Source organism: Elaeis guineensis, chromosome 4 (genome assembly GCF_000442705.2).
Source record: "Elaeis guineensis isolate ETL-2024a chromosome 4, EG11, whole genome shotgun sequence".
Classification (NCBI taxonomy): domain Eukaryota; kingdom Viridiplantae; phylum Streptophyta; class Magnoliopsida; order Arecales; family Arecaceae; genus Elaeis; species Elaeis guineensis.
The window spans coordinates 134,021,683-134,037,233 of NC_025996.2; the positions used below are offsets into that span (position 1 = coordinate 134,021,683).

Sequence of the window (15,551 nt, forward strand, 5' to 3'; positions counted from 1 at the left end):
TCATTGGGTCATTTGGTTCATGCTATAGCAAATTGTGAAGTCTTTAGGCTATTCAAACAAAATACCCGACTCCATGGCGGCCCTCAAATCAAATGTGTGGGTTATCATCAGGAACCACAAGAAAGGTCCAAGCCTCCCTAGGTTCTCAAAATCATGACTTTATAGGACCATGTTGGGTTCAATTCTGTTCAATATAATGCCTAACAATGCCATACTCAAGCCAAGCAACCCACTGTACAACACTTCATGACACTTCGGATTTGAATCAAGTCATGAAGCAGACGGAGGTCTCCGCAAGTATGTGGCCATTTTAACTCATTTTGCATGCACATTGCCCTAGAGCAATGCACGTTGGGTATGCATCAGGCATTGGTTTGTAATCTATGCAATCAGACTAAGCAAGAAATATTAGGGGCTTAAGCCAACAGTTCCTGAGCCTTCCCCCAAATGTGCTCAATAGGTGCGTGAATCACTGATGCAAAGGAAGCTTTATCATGCAACTTGGCCTAGGAACATGACTTGACATGCATTAGTTTAAGAAGAATAAGAAAAAGAGAAAAAAGAACAAAGAGAAAGGAAAGAAATGCATATGGATGTCAACTGAGATGGATGCTCGAATATTTTACCCTTCCTCAAACTGAACAGGGTGCTTTTAACCAAAATTAAATGGGGATGGTTTTGATTATGATTTTAAAAATCAAAAACCATTCCATTTTGGTTTTGGTGAATTATCGGACTCAAACCCGACCCAAAACCGAATCTGAACATACCTGATATGTCTTAGTATCATTTATGTTTAGCATAAACCCTAGCCTTCTATCCCATTTGATCTGGACCGTCCATTGACCATGGATGGATAAATTACTAAATGGACAAACCCTAGAGTCTAGAGAGGTGCCTTTTTCCTCCCTCTGGTTCGTGTTCATGATTATTGTGTTTGTTGGATGGTTGTATTATTATTTTAGAATTATTGAGTTTGTCAGATGGTTATGTTATTATTTTAGAATTAGTTTGTTGGATGGTTGCGTTATTATTATTTTTAGACATATTTATTAGTTGAGTTGGTATGAATTAGACAACTGATGTGGGACACTGGGACTAAAAATCACCCCCATGAGTCCTCACATACTCCCTCATTTAAGCTATTGCATCCTTGTTAGGCTAAGGATATTAATTGAATCAAATCCAATTACAAACACCATGATTGGCTTGTCATCAAGTCGAAATAGGCCTGCACCATAGTGTCCCTTGGTCCATGTTGTTTATGAACTGGGTCCACTCTATACCGTTTCTAGCAGCCCTTTCTAACCCAAAAAGCCTAGCTGAAAAGCATTACCAAATTTCTTGGTCTTGTATAAATATCTAAGATCTTCCAAGTGTGCATCCAATGTGAGACTAAACAAGTATCTACAAGGGTTCTCATAGAAACAAAAAAAACTAGAAAACAGAAAAAAGAAAAGATTTTTGGTTGATATTGAGCAATATGGAGCCATATCAATATGTGCCAAGATGAAACAAGTCTATGGGCTGGAATAGGTCAATTTGTGCTAAGATGCTTGGGTCCCAGTATCTGCCCAATGCTAGGTGCTAACATTGACATTTTAAATTGTTCACATGGTGTAAGCCTTTCCTAAGCCCAACACAGCCATGGTAGCGTCCACCTAGGTTGATAGTTAAATAGAACAGAAAGGCTAAAGGAAAGTAGAGGAATGCCTCCCTTCTTCCATATTCCTGTCTTGTTGATTCTTTTTTCCCTGTTTTTTGTTCCTTGCTATCTCTCTAGTCATATCCCTCTCCAAATTCTTCTCTATCTTTGGTTGTTGTGTAGTTGATTGAACAATAGACTTGAAAAAATTGCAAAAGAAAGAAGATAGAAAGCAACAACAACACAAAGAAGTGCTTCAAGCAAAATGATGAGAGGAGAAAATCGAGGACCATATAGAAACCTTGAAAAATATTTTTCCTTCCTATCTTTGCTCCACCTTCGTCAAGCAAAGCTGGACTTCTATGCTATTCATGGCATAGATTTTCAACATTCATGATTCTTGAATTTAGAACAAGAAACATGTTATTTAGTTGAATTTTAGAAAACTAAAAATAAAGTAAATCCTTTCATTTGATAGAATGACGAACTTTGCATTGTGCATCAAGATGTGAAATAATCATTAGAATCAACCCTCATGATGGATTTTCCTTCTTGAAAAGCAGATCTAAGTATGGAGTTATAAAAGAGGAAATGACAAGAAAGTTAAGAAATGTAGGAAATACAATGGATTTGTTCCAAACCCTAAACCCTGTTTCCATTCAAAAAACAACATGAAAATACAAAACAAATTCAAATAAGCCATGAAATACAACAAAATTTTACATCCCATCAATCCTCAGTAAAAACATCTGAAGCTTCATAACAAGCACCCAGAATACCACCCTAATAAGTGACTCAACCTTTGTGCAACTTATGTTAATTACTATGAGTCATATGATTCAAATCACCCTATTTGTCCTAAGCATATCCAACAAAGCACCCTAAAGTAAATCCAGTACTAATTGTTATGAGTTTGTGTCAAAATATCCTATTTTGGTCGCCTAGGCACCTCCAAAAGGGCAACCTAAAAGTAAATTGGAATGTACAAGAAATTAAATAGACCCTAATTTTGCATTTATGTATTGTACTTAAATTTGTCCTCTGTTGCACAAGTCTCGTGAAATATCTTATTGATATGCTCCAATATGCTATTCTACTGTATGAATGTCATGAATTTATGGTGGATATCGGCTCCACCATGTCTTGTGGCAAGATACCTGATAAAAAATATTGCACATTTTACTCTGTGATGTCATCTGTTCAGCAAAGCAATGGGAATCTGTCACTTGATCTCTTCATTCTCAGATCTCAAACAATTGTCATGTTGCATATTGATGGATTCTCCAATGATTTGGCCATCATATGGATGGGGTGCATCATGCTCAAAACAGAATTGACAACATTCTCCTAACAATTAGATCTGGCACTGTGTTACTCTCACAAAGTAGAGTTGCCTACGTCTTGCAAAGACATCCTCTCGTGAAGCTGGTTTTTGCAATTTTAACAGATATGTTAGGGTTAAACTTTGGCTTTTCTAGTACAGTCCTGGCAATATGTGAATGGAAGATATGGTCTGCAGATATATTTATGGTTCTTCAGAATGAATCTTGGAACGTGTATCCAGAAATGTTTTCTTTTCAAGCTAGGCGTGAATGGGTAACCAAGTCTACATATAAAGAACACTAAACAACAACCTACTGCTACCAATTGTGAAAATTCAAAGAATGCTGCTTGTGAAACCTTGTGATTGTGGTAGCAGACTGTGGCATTTGCTTGATTCTGTAGATTTCCAGTCAGTCTGAGCATGCATAGATCTGCCAAAATTGCAGATTTACATGCATTTGTTTAGTTTAGAGATAGGAAAATATTTCAAGGTGAACCCATTATGTGCACGTGAAAAGGTCACTTGACGTGCAAATTCTGATTTGGCAATTCAATAATTGACCAACCCTCATGGATCGTGACAAATCCATAAATCACACCAATCCCATTATGCCACATGGCGAGAAAACTGTTCATATATACCTGATGGGAACCCTGTGGCATTCCTCAAAGAAATGTATTCTTTTTTCTTGTGAATGGACAGTTCAATTGTTGACATATGATTTATCATCTTTGTTTAAATATGATACAGCAAGCTATGAGTTGAAAGGAAGGTTGAAAATGGACTCTTGAAGAGGTTGGATTATTCTGAGTCATCGTTATCATCTAATGAGTCTCTATAAAATGACAATACTGAAGTGGTTAAAATTTTTTTCTTGCTTTTTTTTTAAAGAATGATTATCATAAATATTGCAATTTAGTTGCTTATTTTATTGTTGTATAGCATATTATTGTTTTTGTTTTTTGTAGTATTGGTGCCATCTTAGGCTGTAGAGCAGAGATCCTGCAGCTTGATGTCACAGATGTGAAGATGGACTTTTTCGACTGAGTGGCTGATACTGCTGCTAAAGTCTGATTGTCTGGGATCCATCCTATCAGGTTCTCGACTATTCCTCCATGGATATTCAGTTAGCCTTTCTTGCCGCGCTTGTGATTGCAAGCCCACTTATGACGCCAGATGGAGGGAGGTGGAGTGAGAAGGAATCACCAAGTTATTTGAACCGATATGTAGTATTTGCATGCACTGATGATGGTACTGTTTGGGTAGTTCTAACTTTTGAACTCATTGACATGAGAACGATCACAATGCATATCTCTATTGTTTCCTTTGATGTTTATGTTCTGTTTCCCTTTCTGTCACTCAGAGAATGTAAAATGGTGCAAATTTTGGAAGATATTTTGTAATGATAGTATAGGTCGAAGATGGCCTCCGAAGATTTTTCAGTGCTTTACAGATAGTGAGATATGCAATGCAATATGATGCAATGTGTCTCTCATGCCTACAGGCCATGCATTGCTTGGTTAGCAGGTGTTGGTTCAGTTACATTACCATTTACCACCCTCGCTTGCGAGATAGCTCCTTTCTCAGCTTGAGCAATTCTTGTCTCTCATTAGCTAATCTATAGAACATATGTGCAAGTCCACTCGTTGCCTCACTAGAAACAGGAAACTCAAAGAACAATATCAAAATTGTCACCGTCCAATGGTCCTGTCATTTTTGACTAATAATCTGGTATCCATTTTTGACAATGTTCAAGTCAAACTAGATGTATAATCTGTCATTCCCCTTCCTTTTGTTCCCCTTTTATGGGAATAGTTAGCACCCATTTACATTGACCGGCATATCTTCTCCCTCCATGTAATTACAGGTGTATAACAGAGATTTTATAAATTTTGAATATCAATTGAAAAATCTTAAGATAAGTTTGCTCTATAATTTGGACCAACTAATTTTGTAAAATTATTGTATGTGTTGGATGATATTTAGATGAATTTTTAATATATGTAACATAAATTGTACATTTTTTTCCTTTTTTTACACCAGTATGAAATGGTCTGAGGAGATGGCACTTTTAGGTTTTCTTTATAAAATCCAGTGGCTGAAATCATTCAGTCTAAATTAGCTGGTATGTTTGCTTTTTTTAAAAAAATATAAAAAATAAGCCGATTGATATCTAATTATTTATAATATTTATTTTCAAAAAATCGAAGAAAATTATGAAGTAGATTAACACGTGCCAATGAAACTTTAAACCATTTTTAAATTGTTTGCATAAAAAAAATAGCAAAGATTTTTGTTCGGGAAAAAAAAAAGTGAAATAAAAGTAAAAAGAATGGCAGCGTTCTTATGCGACTGTTATTGTGAACATTAATCTCTTTCTGATATTTCACTTATCCGTAGAAAACAACAACAACGCCCAAAACCAAAAAGCCAGCCAGCATCAAGCCATCAACGTTAGAGAGGGGAAGGATAATGGTGGGGGGTTTATTTCTCAGCTGGAGGCGTCCCTCCCGCGACCAACAAAAAGCCTGCATCGCCCAAGCCGGAGGCTTCAACTACGACCCCCGTTTCCACGCCGCTTCTTCTCCTCCTCCTTCCCAAAACGGAAATAAGGAAGTAGAAGAAGCCCTCTCTAAGAATGGCTTCTTCATCAATCGTGCTCGCGTCCTGCTCGGCTCCGGCCCCCTCACCTTCCGCCTCGCCAAATCTGCCCTCCTCTCTTGGACGTATGATAGCTATCACCATCATCCCATCTCTCTTTCTCTTTCTCGAACATAAATTGATGTGGTGGGTGGGATTTGGCAGGCATTTTAGGTTGGGGTGGGCGTTCGTGGACTCGGAGACCCCAATCGAGACTGGTGTGAAGTTCTGTGTCTGTGTGAAGGAGCTGCTTCCATGGGTCATGATGCCTCTCCAGGTCGCGTACGTCACTGATATATTCACCCCCAGGCCCACACCCATTGAAGCAGCAGCTTCTCGGCCTATCAAGTCTTGTTTCGGTTTCGGCGGTGGCACTCTCCAAGGCCACCTCTTGGTATTCTCTCCAGTTATAACCTCCATTTCTAAAATTGCCTTGTGCTTCTTGAATTTGCTTGTAGAAACTTGATATAGTTAGCAAAATATATATATATATTTTCATGCTAGATGCTGTTATGCCATTTGAGAATTGTGAGATAAAGAGAATGCTTTTTACTTCTGTTCTTGCTGCTGCTGAGATAATGATAAGGAAACGCATTGTAAGTTTGAAAATTACATGTAATTAGGTTACTCCTAAGAAAGGGGGGCTAATGGAATTAGCTCTGTTATAGGCTATTGTATGTACGTCTATTTATGGAGGCTTGGTAATAAATCAAAGGCAATAGGATCGGACTTGAAAGGATTTTGAATATGTTTGCAACGGTTGTATCTTTGGGTCTTACTATGAAGGGGGAAGCTTTCATTGATGGAGAGTGGCTTTCTCATTTACTTGTAGTTTGCAAGTGGCGGACAGAGTGGTTGAAGAAAAGAAAATTGGTTCTTGATAGAATTTTCTCTGTAATAAATTATTTTGGACATGGAACAATAGATGTCTAAGTTTGACCTGGCTTCCCTAAAAGTGGCAGCTAAAAAGTGATTGTGGCAGGCTCAAGAAAAATCACATTGTTGTAATATGTGTCCATGACATGATGTGAACAAGAAAGCTTTCTGAACGAAGACTGGGTCTATGACTGATGTACCTAAGATGATACTAGGTCTATATGTTAATCGTATTTTAATTTATGGGTTTTAATTTTGGTTAGTTTTGAATGGAAAAATTTTACTGAAGTGTTTGAACCTTGATTTCAAAGAAAATCTAGCTTAGGTAGTAGGATATTTGCAGAAAAATTATTTAATTATCAAATTTACAGAAATAAGCCACTTATTCTTTGCAGAAACAGTTCATTTTTAATTTTGCAGGACCATCATAACCTTTCCCTTTTAACTCCTTATGAAAGCATTTATAAGTGCAAATTCCACTGTACTACATGTGGTTCGATTACCAATATATACATTGAGTAAGATTTAAGTCTGCATTGATCTGAGGCAATTCAGCAAAGTCTAAAGCAGGATCTTGTACAAGGAAAAGATAAATGTGACTTGTTTCTGGTGATGTATTTTCTTCTTGCAATTTAAATGTGATGTCTTGTTGCACATAGTTTGAGACTTGGTAGTCAGAAATCTGGTTGTGTTGCAATAGTTATATTAGAAAAATTTACAAACCCTCTTTTAATCTTTGGTCATTCAAAAGGTATAATGACACATATTGCCCTTGCAAAAGTGAACTTCCATGGACAACTTTGGCAATTTCTGAGATGCTAATATTAATATTATATATACACACATAGATATTAATATTATATATATAGTGAGAGGTTCACTTGGCTACATTCGAGTATATCTTCACTAATGTATGGTTAAGTCTATATCGGATGATGAGGATCCCACATTAGTGATCTGAACCATTAGATGTGAATGTGATCCACCACCTCTAAGTGGTCAAAAACTTGGACAATTGAAATAACATGTGATAATACATTTTTTTGGCCACTTGATCTATAGGTAAAGGGTTTCTAAATCACATGAATTTTGGTGTCTAAGCAATTTAATATAGTAGATCACATCCAACAGCTTGAATCACCAATGTGGAATCTCTATCATTCAATGTTGACCTGATCAGGTTTGAGTGGAGATCCACTCAAGTGTAGCGAAGTCTCTCTCTCTCTCCCCCCCCCCTCTCTGTGTGTATAGACACATGAATGCATGCATATATACACACATACATGTATATGTACACATATTTATGCATGCATACGTACATGCATACACACACACACAGATATATATGTTTGTATGTATGCATGTATGTATGTAAAATGCAACATGAAATTTTCAAAAAGGCTTCTTAGAATCAATGCACATATCCATTGGGTCACTTCCTCTTCTTCCTTCTATCTTCTTACTTGCACATCCAACCATTATTCCATCCCTCATCCTCTTATCCACTTCTTCCTCTTTTGATTTCCCTCTTCCTATCACCACACAAAACCTCCCACTAATCCCAACAAGCCAATCTGACCCATATACATCATCATCCATGTTAAGAGTCCTAGTTTGCATGGAAAGCAAGACTTTACATTGGGGTTGAAGGAAAAACTTCTATATATGATTTGTTTTGAATGAATAAAAAGACTTTTTTTAGGAACAGGTTTGGCCTTTCTTATTTACCTCTTTTTCTATCCCTATTTTCTTATCTATTTCTTTATTATTCTTCTTCTTTTTATTACTTCACTTGATTTCTTCCCAACTGTGTACAATTCTCTCTTATTTCTGCGGTTATTCTTCTTCATCACTGGATTTTTTTTGCATTGCAGATTGATTTTCTGCAGGATATTAGATCAAATTAGCTTTAAACTATTTTAACCCATTGTCTTACATCAGTTGGCCTTTCCTTTTGAGCCCATTCAAGTTTTTGCCTACCTTGGCTCAAAGAAAGTGATCAACCCCAACTCCTCACTCTCTACCAAGATTTTTTGATAAGGTTCGCAATTGACATAAAATTGTCATCATTAACTGTACCTTCCATGCCATCATCAATGCTGAAACCTGAAAGCAAGCTCTGCAGTGAATGTTCACTTAAAAAATTGAAGAATACTTCATATGTTTGGAAGGGCCCTCACCACAAATTCAACTTCAACAGTTGCCCCTTGCCCCAAGGTCTTTGTTTCCTCTGCCAGATCTTGGTTGAGAGATAGAGATAGAGACAGAGGGGGAAGAAAAAGAAAAGGAGGGGAAGCTGTTGGAGAGGCCGCTGTAGCCACTTGACAATGCAATTGCAACCTACGGCATTGCGGGTGTGTAACAAGGATGATCACCCCTCTTTTACGAGATTTTTTTAAAAAAATTCTGACTACAATGAAGTCGGTAATGGATTTGTTAGGTTCATTATTCATCATCATTTTTAAAAAAAATATGATGAACTGAACAAAAGTGGTTGCCCCTATTCCATGGCTTCGTCTGCAGATTTTCTACTGTCTAGTGGTCACGGTGGCCACCGGGCGCCCTTCGATAGCTTCTCCACTGGCTATGCCTCTGGTATTGTCATTCCTCCCTCTATCTCTCTTGATTAAACATTCTATCGGATGACATCGAGCCATGGAGGCCTCTGCGGCCCTCCAATGGCCTCGATGGGCCACTGGCATCATCACCTCTCTCCCTTTCCCTCTTCTTCATCCGGTGTTCCGATTTGCTCGGCTGAACCATCCCGATTTGCCATCGATACAGCTTGGAACGTTTGGAACCATCTGGTTCGGGACGGTTCGGCATACGCTGGTTTGCATAGAAATAAAATATTAGAATCTTTGAAAAATTCTAGTCCTAGAGTCTACATAAAAATAAATTTTTTTAATTTTTAAATAAAATAAAATATTCTAATTTCTATATTTGTGTCTAACAGAAATGTGCCTTGATTTCTTCTTAGACGGTCCTCCACAATTAGGTTCTCTAGGTTAACTAAACATGAAATATTGGTACTTCTCATAGAATGTGCATAGGAAAAATTCCTCATATTGCCCATCCTCTGCCTATTTCAAGAGGCAACTTCTAGCCATTTGGCACAATGAAAAACTAGTTTGCTATTATATAGGAACATGAAAGCAACACCTTATATACATCTAGAAGAATTTACTCCAAATTTTGATGCTAATGATACTGATCAGAAACTAACTAGAGTGCATCAAGGGCTACATCATCATAAGTTGCTAATTGGTTGAATATCTAAATAACAAAACACTAGAATATTGATGTTCTATATATATTTCTCGCTATTCTCTACATGAGGTAAGCTTCTCAACTACCAAGCATTCTTCATAATTTAAGGCAAGGTTAGGTGGTTTGGGTCGTAGTGAACCAGACCAATCAAGAATTGGGATGGTTTGGTCCAAAAAATAAACTTTAAGTCCTTACTCCTCGTGACCCCTTCAAAGGCTTCAGATCTTCAGCTGTTCTTGCTTCCTCTCTCTCCCCCCTCTTCCTCCCTCAATCTGCCACGTTCGACCAACTCCACTACCTGATGAAAGTGGTGGAGGTGACACCTCTCTCTTTCCACCAAAAGCCCCATGGTATCCTCTTCCCTGGATTCCACCATGGTTGGAACTTCAAAGCTCCAGGTGTGCACCCCTCTCCCTTCCTCTCCTCCCTTTCTCCACTCTTCCCATTGCTCTTTCTTCCTTCTTCTCTCCCCCTCTCAATTCTCCTAGCCTAGGGTTAGGGTTTTCTTACCCTCCCTCCCTCCCCTTCCCTCTTCTTGTTTCGATATGTCCTAGCACAACACGATATAGCTTTCTACTAAAACTAATTGGTCGCTGGCCAATACGAGTCCCAATACTAGTCTAGCAAACCTTGATTTAAGGTTTGATGTGCAAAATCATATTTGCGGTAATTAGGTTATGCTTAGATCAGCAAGCTGATTTTCTTCAAGGATGACATGGATAACTCTATATCTATTAAGCCTCCAATATGATGTGTATTTTTTGTATAGTACCTTGCTTCCCTTGCATTGTTTTACAACTAGATTCAATGACTAATAATACTTAGTTAAATATATAATTCATCTACATAATTCTTCCACACACTTGAGGCCCAAGAAGCTTGCTTTAGTTTTGGTTCAAGCATTGACCAGCATCTACTTTTCTCCTGTAAGAACTTTAGCACCATTATAGTCTCTTATTACATCTTTGGTGATGGATTTCGATACTCAATCTAAATTTAACACATCCATCCACTCATGGTTTTCAAAACCATCCCGAATCGGGTGGTTCGGGGCGTGCCGAATCGGACTGACGAAGAATCGGGATGGTTCTGGCGACGAAAACGGCACATACTGGTGCCGGAGAAGAAAGAGGGAAACAAAGGAAAAGAGAGAGAGGAGGAGAGGGAGAGGCCGTTGGAGGCCAGTGGTGGCTCTCTGTGGTCGTTGGAGGCTTGTGGAAGCTCAATTCGCCCAATAGGGCTACCGCAACGAGCGAGAAAGAGAGAGACAGAGGGGGAGGCCATCAGAGATAAGAGAACGAGACGACGGAGGGGCCGTTGGAGGTCTTCGGACGGCCATCGTGGCCATCGGGCAGCGGAAGCAGCACGGACAGAGTCGCAGCCACGGAATAGTGGCGACTATCCCTGTTCACATTTTTTAAAAAGAAAGACGAACAGTGAAGTCGGCACTTAGTTTGCCGGCTTTAGTTTTTTGAATTCTTTTAAAAAAAATTTAAAAACAGTGAAGTTGGTAATCTATTTGCTGGCTTCATTATTTCAATTTTTTTTAAAAAAGCTCAAAAATATTGAAGTCAGTAAATCCATTGCCGGCTTTACTGTTATCGGACTTTTTTAAAAAAGCCTGTGAAACAAGCGCGATTGTCTTTATTTCACGCCGTGGAGCCGCAGGCGGCATTTACACCGTCCGACAGTCACAGTGGCCAGCCGAAGGGCCTCCGGCCATAGTAGCTAGCCGGAGGCCATCCGGTAGACCCCCCCTCTTTCTCTTCCTCTCTTTTCCTCTCTCTCTTTTTCTCCTCTCCGGTTCGTCCCTACCTCCCTTTGTCGGTTCGTATCGATCTGATCTGGTATGAAATTGTATCGGAACGTGCCGTCGGCCGACCGGAACAGCCATTGGTATCAGAACTGAGAACCTTGCATCCATTAGTAGGTGCTTTCTATTTGACCTACCTCAATCTCTTTCTTTTATATCCTCTTTGGATTCTTGATTTGAATCTTAGATGGTTTGTTTGATATTCCTAGTTTGCACATTCATGTTGAGGTAGTTCAAATATAGTTGCTTTTTGCTTTTACTTAAGTTGTTTGTCCCATATAATGCAATACAATATTGAATCTATAACGACCTAAGATCTCACCCAAAAAGCTAGCTGGAAGGTATTATTTGGGTTCCTTAGTCTTGTATAAGTACTCAAGATCTTCTTGGTGAATAATCGATGTTGGACTAAATAGACGCCTGCACAGATCATCACATGTTCTCCTTATTTAAGTCTTGGCATCCTCGCTAAGCAATAGGCCGAAATTCATGCATCCATTCATAAACACCATGACCAGCCCATGGTTAACCCAATGAACTCGTGCTGCAGTATCTCCTAGTCCACGAGTTATGGGCCAAATCCACTTTAGTACCATTTGTAACAATTCAGGATTTCGTCCAAAAAGGCTAGCCAAATTGTATTATTTGGATTTTTTAGTCCTATACAAGTATCCAAGATTTTTCCAGCAAATAACCGATGTGGGAATAAATGCACGCTTGCATGGGTTATCAGAACCCATTCAGATTGGTTAGTGTTGTGCTGTACCAACCACAAATCGGGATGGTTCATGGTCTCTATATAGGATTTTGCAAGGAAACAATCCTTGCCAAGCTGAACAGCCTGAAAGCCCTTGGTTCCAAGCAGTTCAACCTGATAAGGCCCCGTACTGCTTCTAGGCCTCAATAATTGAGGGAGAAAAGGATACAATGCGCTTTTCTCCCTCTGCTTCAAGTTAAGAGGAAAAAGAAAGGAGAAAAATAGGAAGAGAGTGGAAGGTGAGCTATTCCTCTTGTCCAAGTATTTCCTTGTTACATCCCTTAAGTGGATATAAATTGGAAAAAAAGGGAGATCATTCCATAATTTTATATTTTGGAATAATTTTATAATGTATCAGGTCCCATGGCCCATCTATGAACATGAACCACACACATATAAGGGACATCAACATTTGACTTAGAATTGACTAGATGCATGTATGTTGCAATTCCAGTTTTTTAATATAAGTATTTTTCTTTTCAATTTTATACTTAGTACATTTAATATTATATGGTCGCCCATTATTTAGACATGTAACATAAAGTTAAAATATATTGCAGTTAAAATATATCTAACTTCTAGCATTCTTTTTTCACATCATGTTTCAAGCAGGCTGGAGAGGAGCGGTTCTCAATTGAGTGGGATGAGAATGATCAGATCTGGTATGAAACCTTTTCCTTCTCAAAGCCTGCACACTTCCTCTCAGTTATTGCCTATCCATACGTGCAGCTTAGGCAGAAACACTTTGCTCAGCAGTCCACAAATGCAGTACTGAAGTTTGTCGCTTCCAAAAAACAATCTACAACATAATACTGCGAAGAGTTCCCTGTGTCACACAACTTTTTTTTTTTTTTTGAATCATCTAGTACTCAAGTTTATATTCTGTTGGAAACTTTCATATGCTCGCATGCCATCTCCTGTTGCTCATAATTATATATATCTTAATGGCAATACTCTTCTGGGAGCAAAATTTGTTCCAGCTATTACTACCGCACTGATCAAATTCTTCGCTAGTTTACTAACTTCTGTGGATATGGGTGTTCACGAATATCCAGTATTATGTGTTGGGATCCATTAAGATTTGGCGTTTTATTCAGTCAATGGACTTGTGATGCCAATTCTGTTCTCGGCAGCTTAATTGCTAGACAAACTAGCAGCTTCAAGGTCAAAAAAACAGCTTATTTTTTCTTCTTCCTGAGAGTGATATGGTATCCTCTGGAGATGTAGATGCAAAGGGGTTTTGGAATTTAACGAAGACCAGATCATGATGTGATGTATGATAGAGTAGCATCTGGTGAATATGAAATTTTTTATGGTAATATAATGAACTGAACATTGTCAACGAGAACCGTGAAGTTGTTCTTTAAAATAATAATAATAATAAATAGAATAAACCCTTAGATCTGGGCAGGGAACAAGCATGTAGCATTGGTTGTATGGATCTATACCTACAACGTGATTGACGCTGGTGCCAGGTAGCTGGGCCACGGGGGAACAAGATCTCATCGGTCATGATTGATGGGGGCAGGATACGACCCATCATTACAGCCATTGGCATCATGCTTTCTGGTTTACAACTCTTTCTCGGTATGCCATGTAAAAGAAACTGAAAGGGTTTTGCGCGTGCAACATTGCACGACATATGATTCTTAGACAAATGCCAAGGAACATCTTGCAGCAAAAGCACAACATATGTTGAGCTGTAGCTTTATTAGTCTAAGAGGATGTTTGCTTAGAAGGAGTGGGGGTCTGAAATCGGAATCAGAATGGATGACTCTCATTTCAATCGTTTAGTTGGGAGGAGTCTTGTTAATGGTTCAATCTATAGAACTCAATTCCTACTCTCCTCCATGGATTCAAATTTTCATTTCAATTTCGATTCCGATCACGAATCAAACATCTCGGAGAATTTGGCCATTCCGATTTCGATTCCAAGCCATTCCGATTCTCATTTCTATTCCGATTTCGGTTACGAACCAAACATCTCCTAAGTGTTTGATAAAAATTAATTATATCAGTAAACTGTCATGTACAAAATAACACAAAAAGACGTAATCTCATTTTATTTAATTTTAATATCACTTCAAATATTCAGTTTAATTAAATATAATAATTATAATAAAAATTAATATTATTAAATTATAAAATAAATAAATTATAAAATAATAAAAATAAAAATCATGTGATATTTTTTAAGTTTAAATTAAGAATTAACGGAGTCATATTGTTGTTTATGACATTATTTTTGTAGATAAATTTTAAAAATTTTAATTCATAATAAAATAAAAAAATTTTATTATTGTGAGGTAGATGTTGTTTACAAAAAGTATATGAGTAATTTTAGAGGAGAGGGGAGAGGTGGATGCGAGAAGAATAGAAGAGAGAGGAGGAAGTTTAAATATTAAATATATGAATAATTTAAAAAAAATCAATAAATTTAAAATTAAAAAGTATATAGTTAGCCGAAGCTTTTGAACTTTTGGATGAAGGAGCTGTCAATAAAAATTAATTTATAAATTATAAATTATTATTATTAAACATGAATATAACTATACTGTAGTTTAAATAAGTTAAGACTATTCTAAAAGCACCGTTAGCTATCAGACCTTAAGCTGCGAAAGTCTCAGCTGAGGAATCTTACTTTGGTCGGCGTGGTTTGAGAACTGTGCTTTTTCAGTATCATAGGATTTTCTGGATTATTCAAATAGAAATTAGTTGGAGCAAACAGCAACGAAAGCTGGAACCAAATTAGTACATACAAAATGCTTTTTCAGCTTATTTGAAATTCGTAAATACTAATTTATCCTGGTGCGGGAAAGGTTGTACAGTTGAATAAAGCTGAATAAATGGGTTTTTTTTATGCAGGTTTACTCCAGTTAATTCATGAAGTTAGCAGGGCTTACAGAGCCAAAGGTATGTTTCAAATTACTGACCATTCATGTTAACAGAGCTGGAATGGCTTTCCAAGCAACCAGACAGGATCGTGAAAAAATGCTAATGGATTAAGAGAGGATTCAACATAAAAAGGAAAACCCGAGTAAACGTGATGTGCATTCTAGAATGATGTGAAAATTGGGGAAGCCTTTTACTTTCATATTCAGAGTATATGAAGCCCATCAGCAGCAAATATGAGTTCTGGAACTATTCGCTTGGAGATGGTGGTCTTAGCAGGGTTTTCAACTCCAATCACAGCGAGAACCTCCCAGATTTTTATCTCAGCCCATTC

At 37.8% G+C, this 15,551-nt stretch overlaps 2 protein-coding genes across 3 annotated transcripts in view; both read left to right on the forward strand.

Annotated features, from left to right (window-relative positions):
- LOC105042588 (uncharacterized) overlaps positions 1–4,406 on the forward strand; it is a 47,827-nt gene extending 43,421 nt beyond the window's left edge. For both annotated transcript variants that reach the window (XM_010919877.4, XM_073256820.1), the window contains one exon: positions 3,938–4,406. In XM_010919877.4, coding sequence (XP_010918179.1) covers positions 3,938–4,016 — 79 coding nt within the window. In that variant the 3' untranslated portion in view covers positions 4,017–4,406. The remainder of the gene's footprint in view (positions 1–3,937) is intronic.
- Positions 4,407–5,382: 976 nt separating this feature from the next.
- On the forward strand, positions 5,383–13,319 carry LOC105042587 (UPF0548 protein At2g17695). The gene is made up of 3 exons (XM_010919876.3): positions 5,383–5,695; positions 5,775–6,003; positions 12,938–13,319. The coding sequence occupies exons 1-3, from the start codon at positions 5,442–5,444 to the stop codon at positions 13,133–13,135; spliced, it is 681 nt and encodes a 226-aa protein (XP_010918178.1). The 5' UTR covers positions 5,383–5,441; the 3' UTR covers positions 13,136–13,319.
- Positions 13,320–15,551: the final 2,232 nt, after the last annotated feature.

Bases quoted from the DNA above. Each gene is read 5' to 3' on its own strand.
- LOC105042587 (XM_010919876.3), top strand. From the start codon at position 5,442: ATGGTGGGGGGTTTATTTCTCAGCTGGAGGCGTCCCTCCCGCGACCAA. The intron at 5,696-5,774 runs GTATGATAGCTA...GGGATTTGGCAG, and splicing joins TCTGCCCTCCTCTCTTGGAC to GCATTTTAGGTTGGGGTGGG. The intron at 6,004-12,937 runs GTATTCTCTCCA...TGTTTCAAGCAG, and splicing joins CTCTCCAAGGCCACCTCTTG to GCTGGAGAGGAGCGGTTCTC.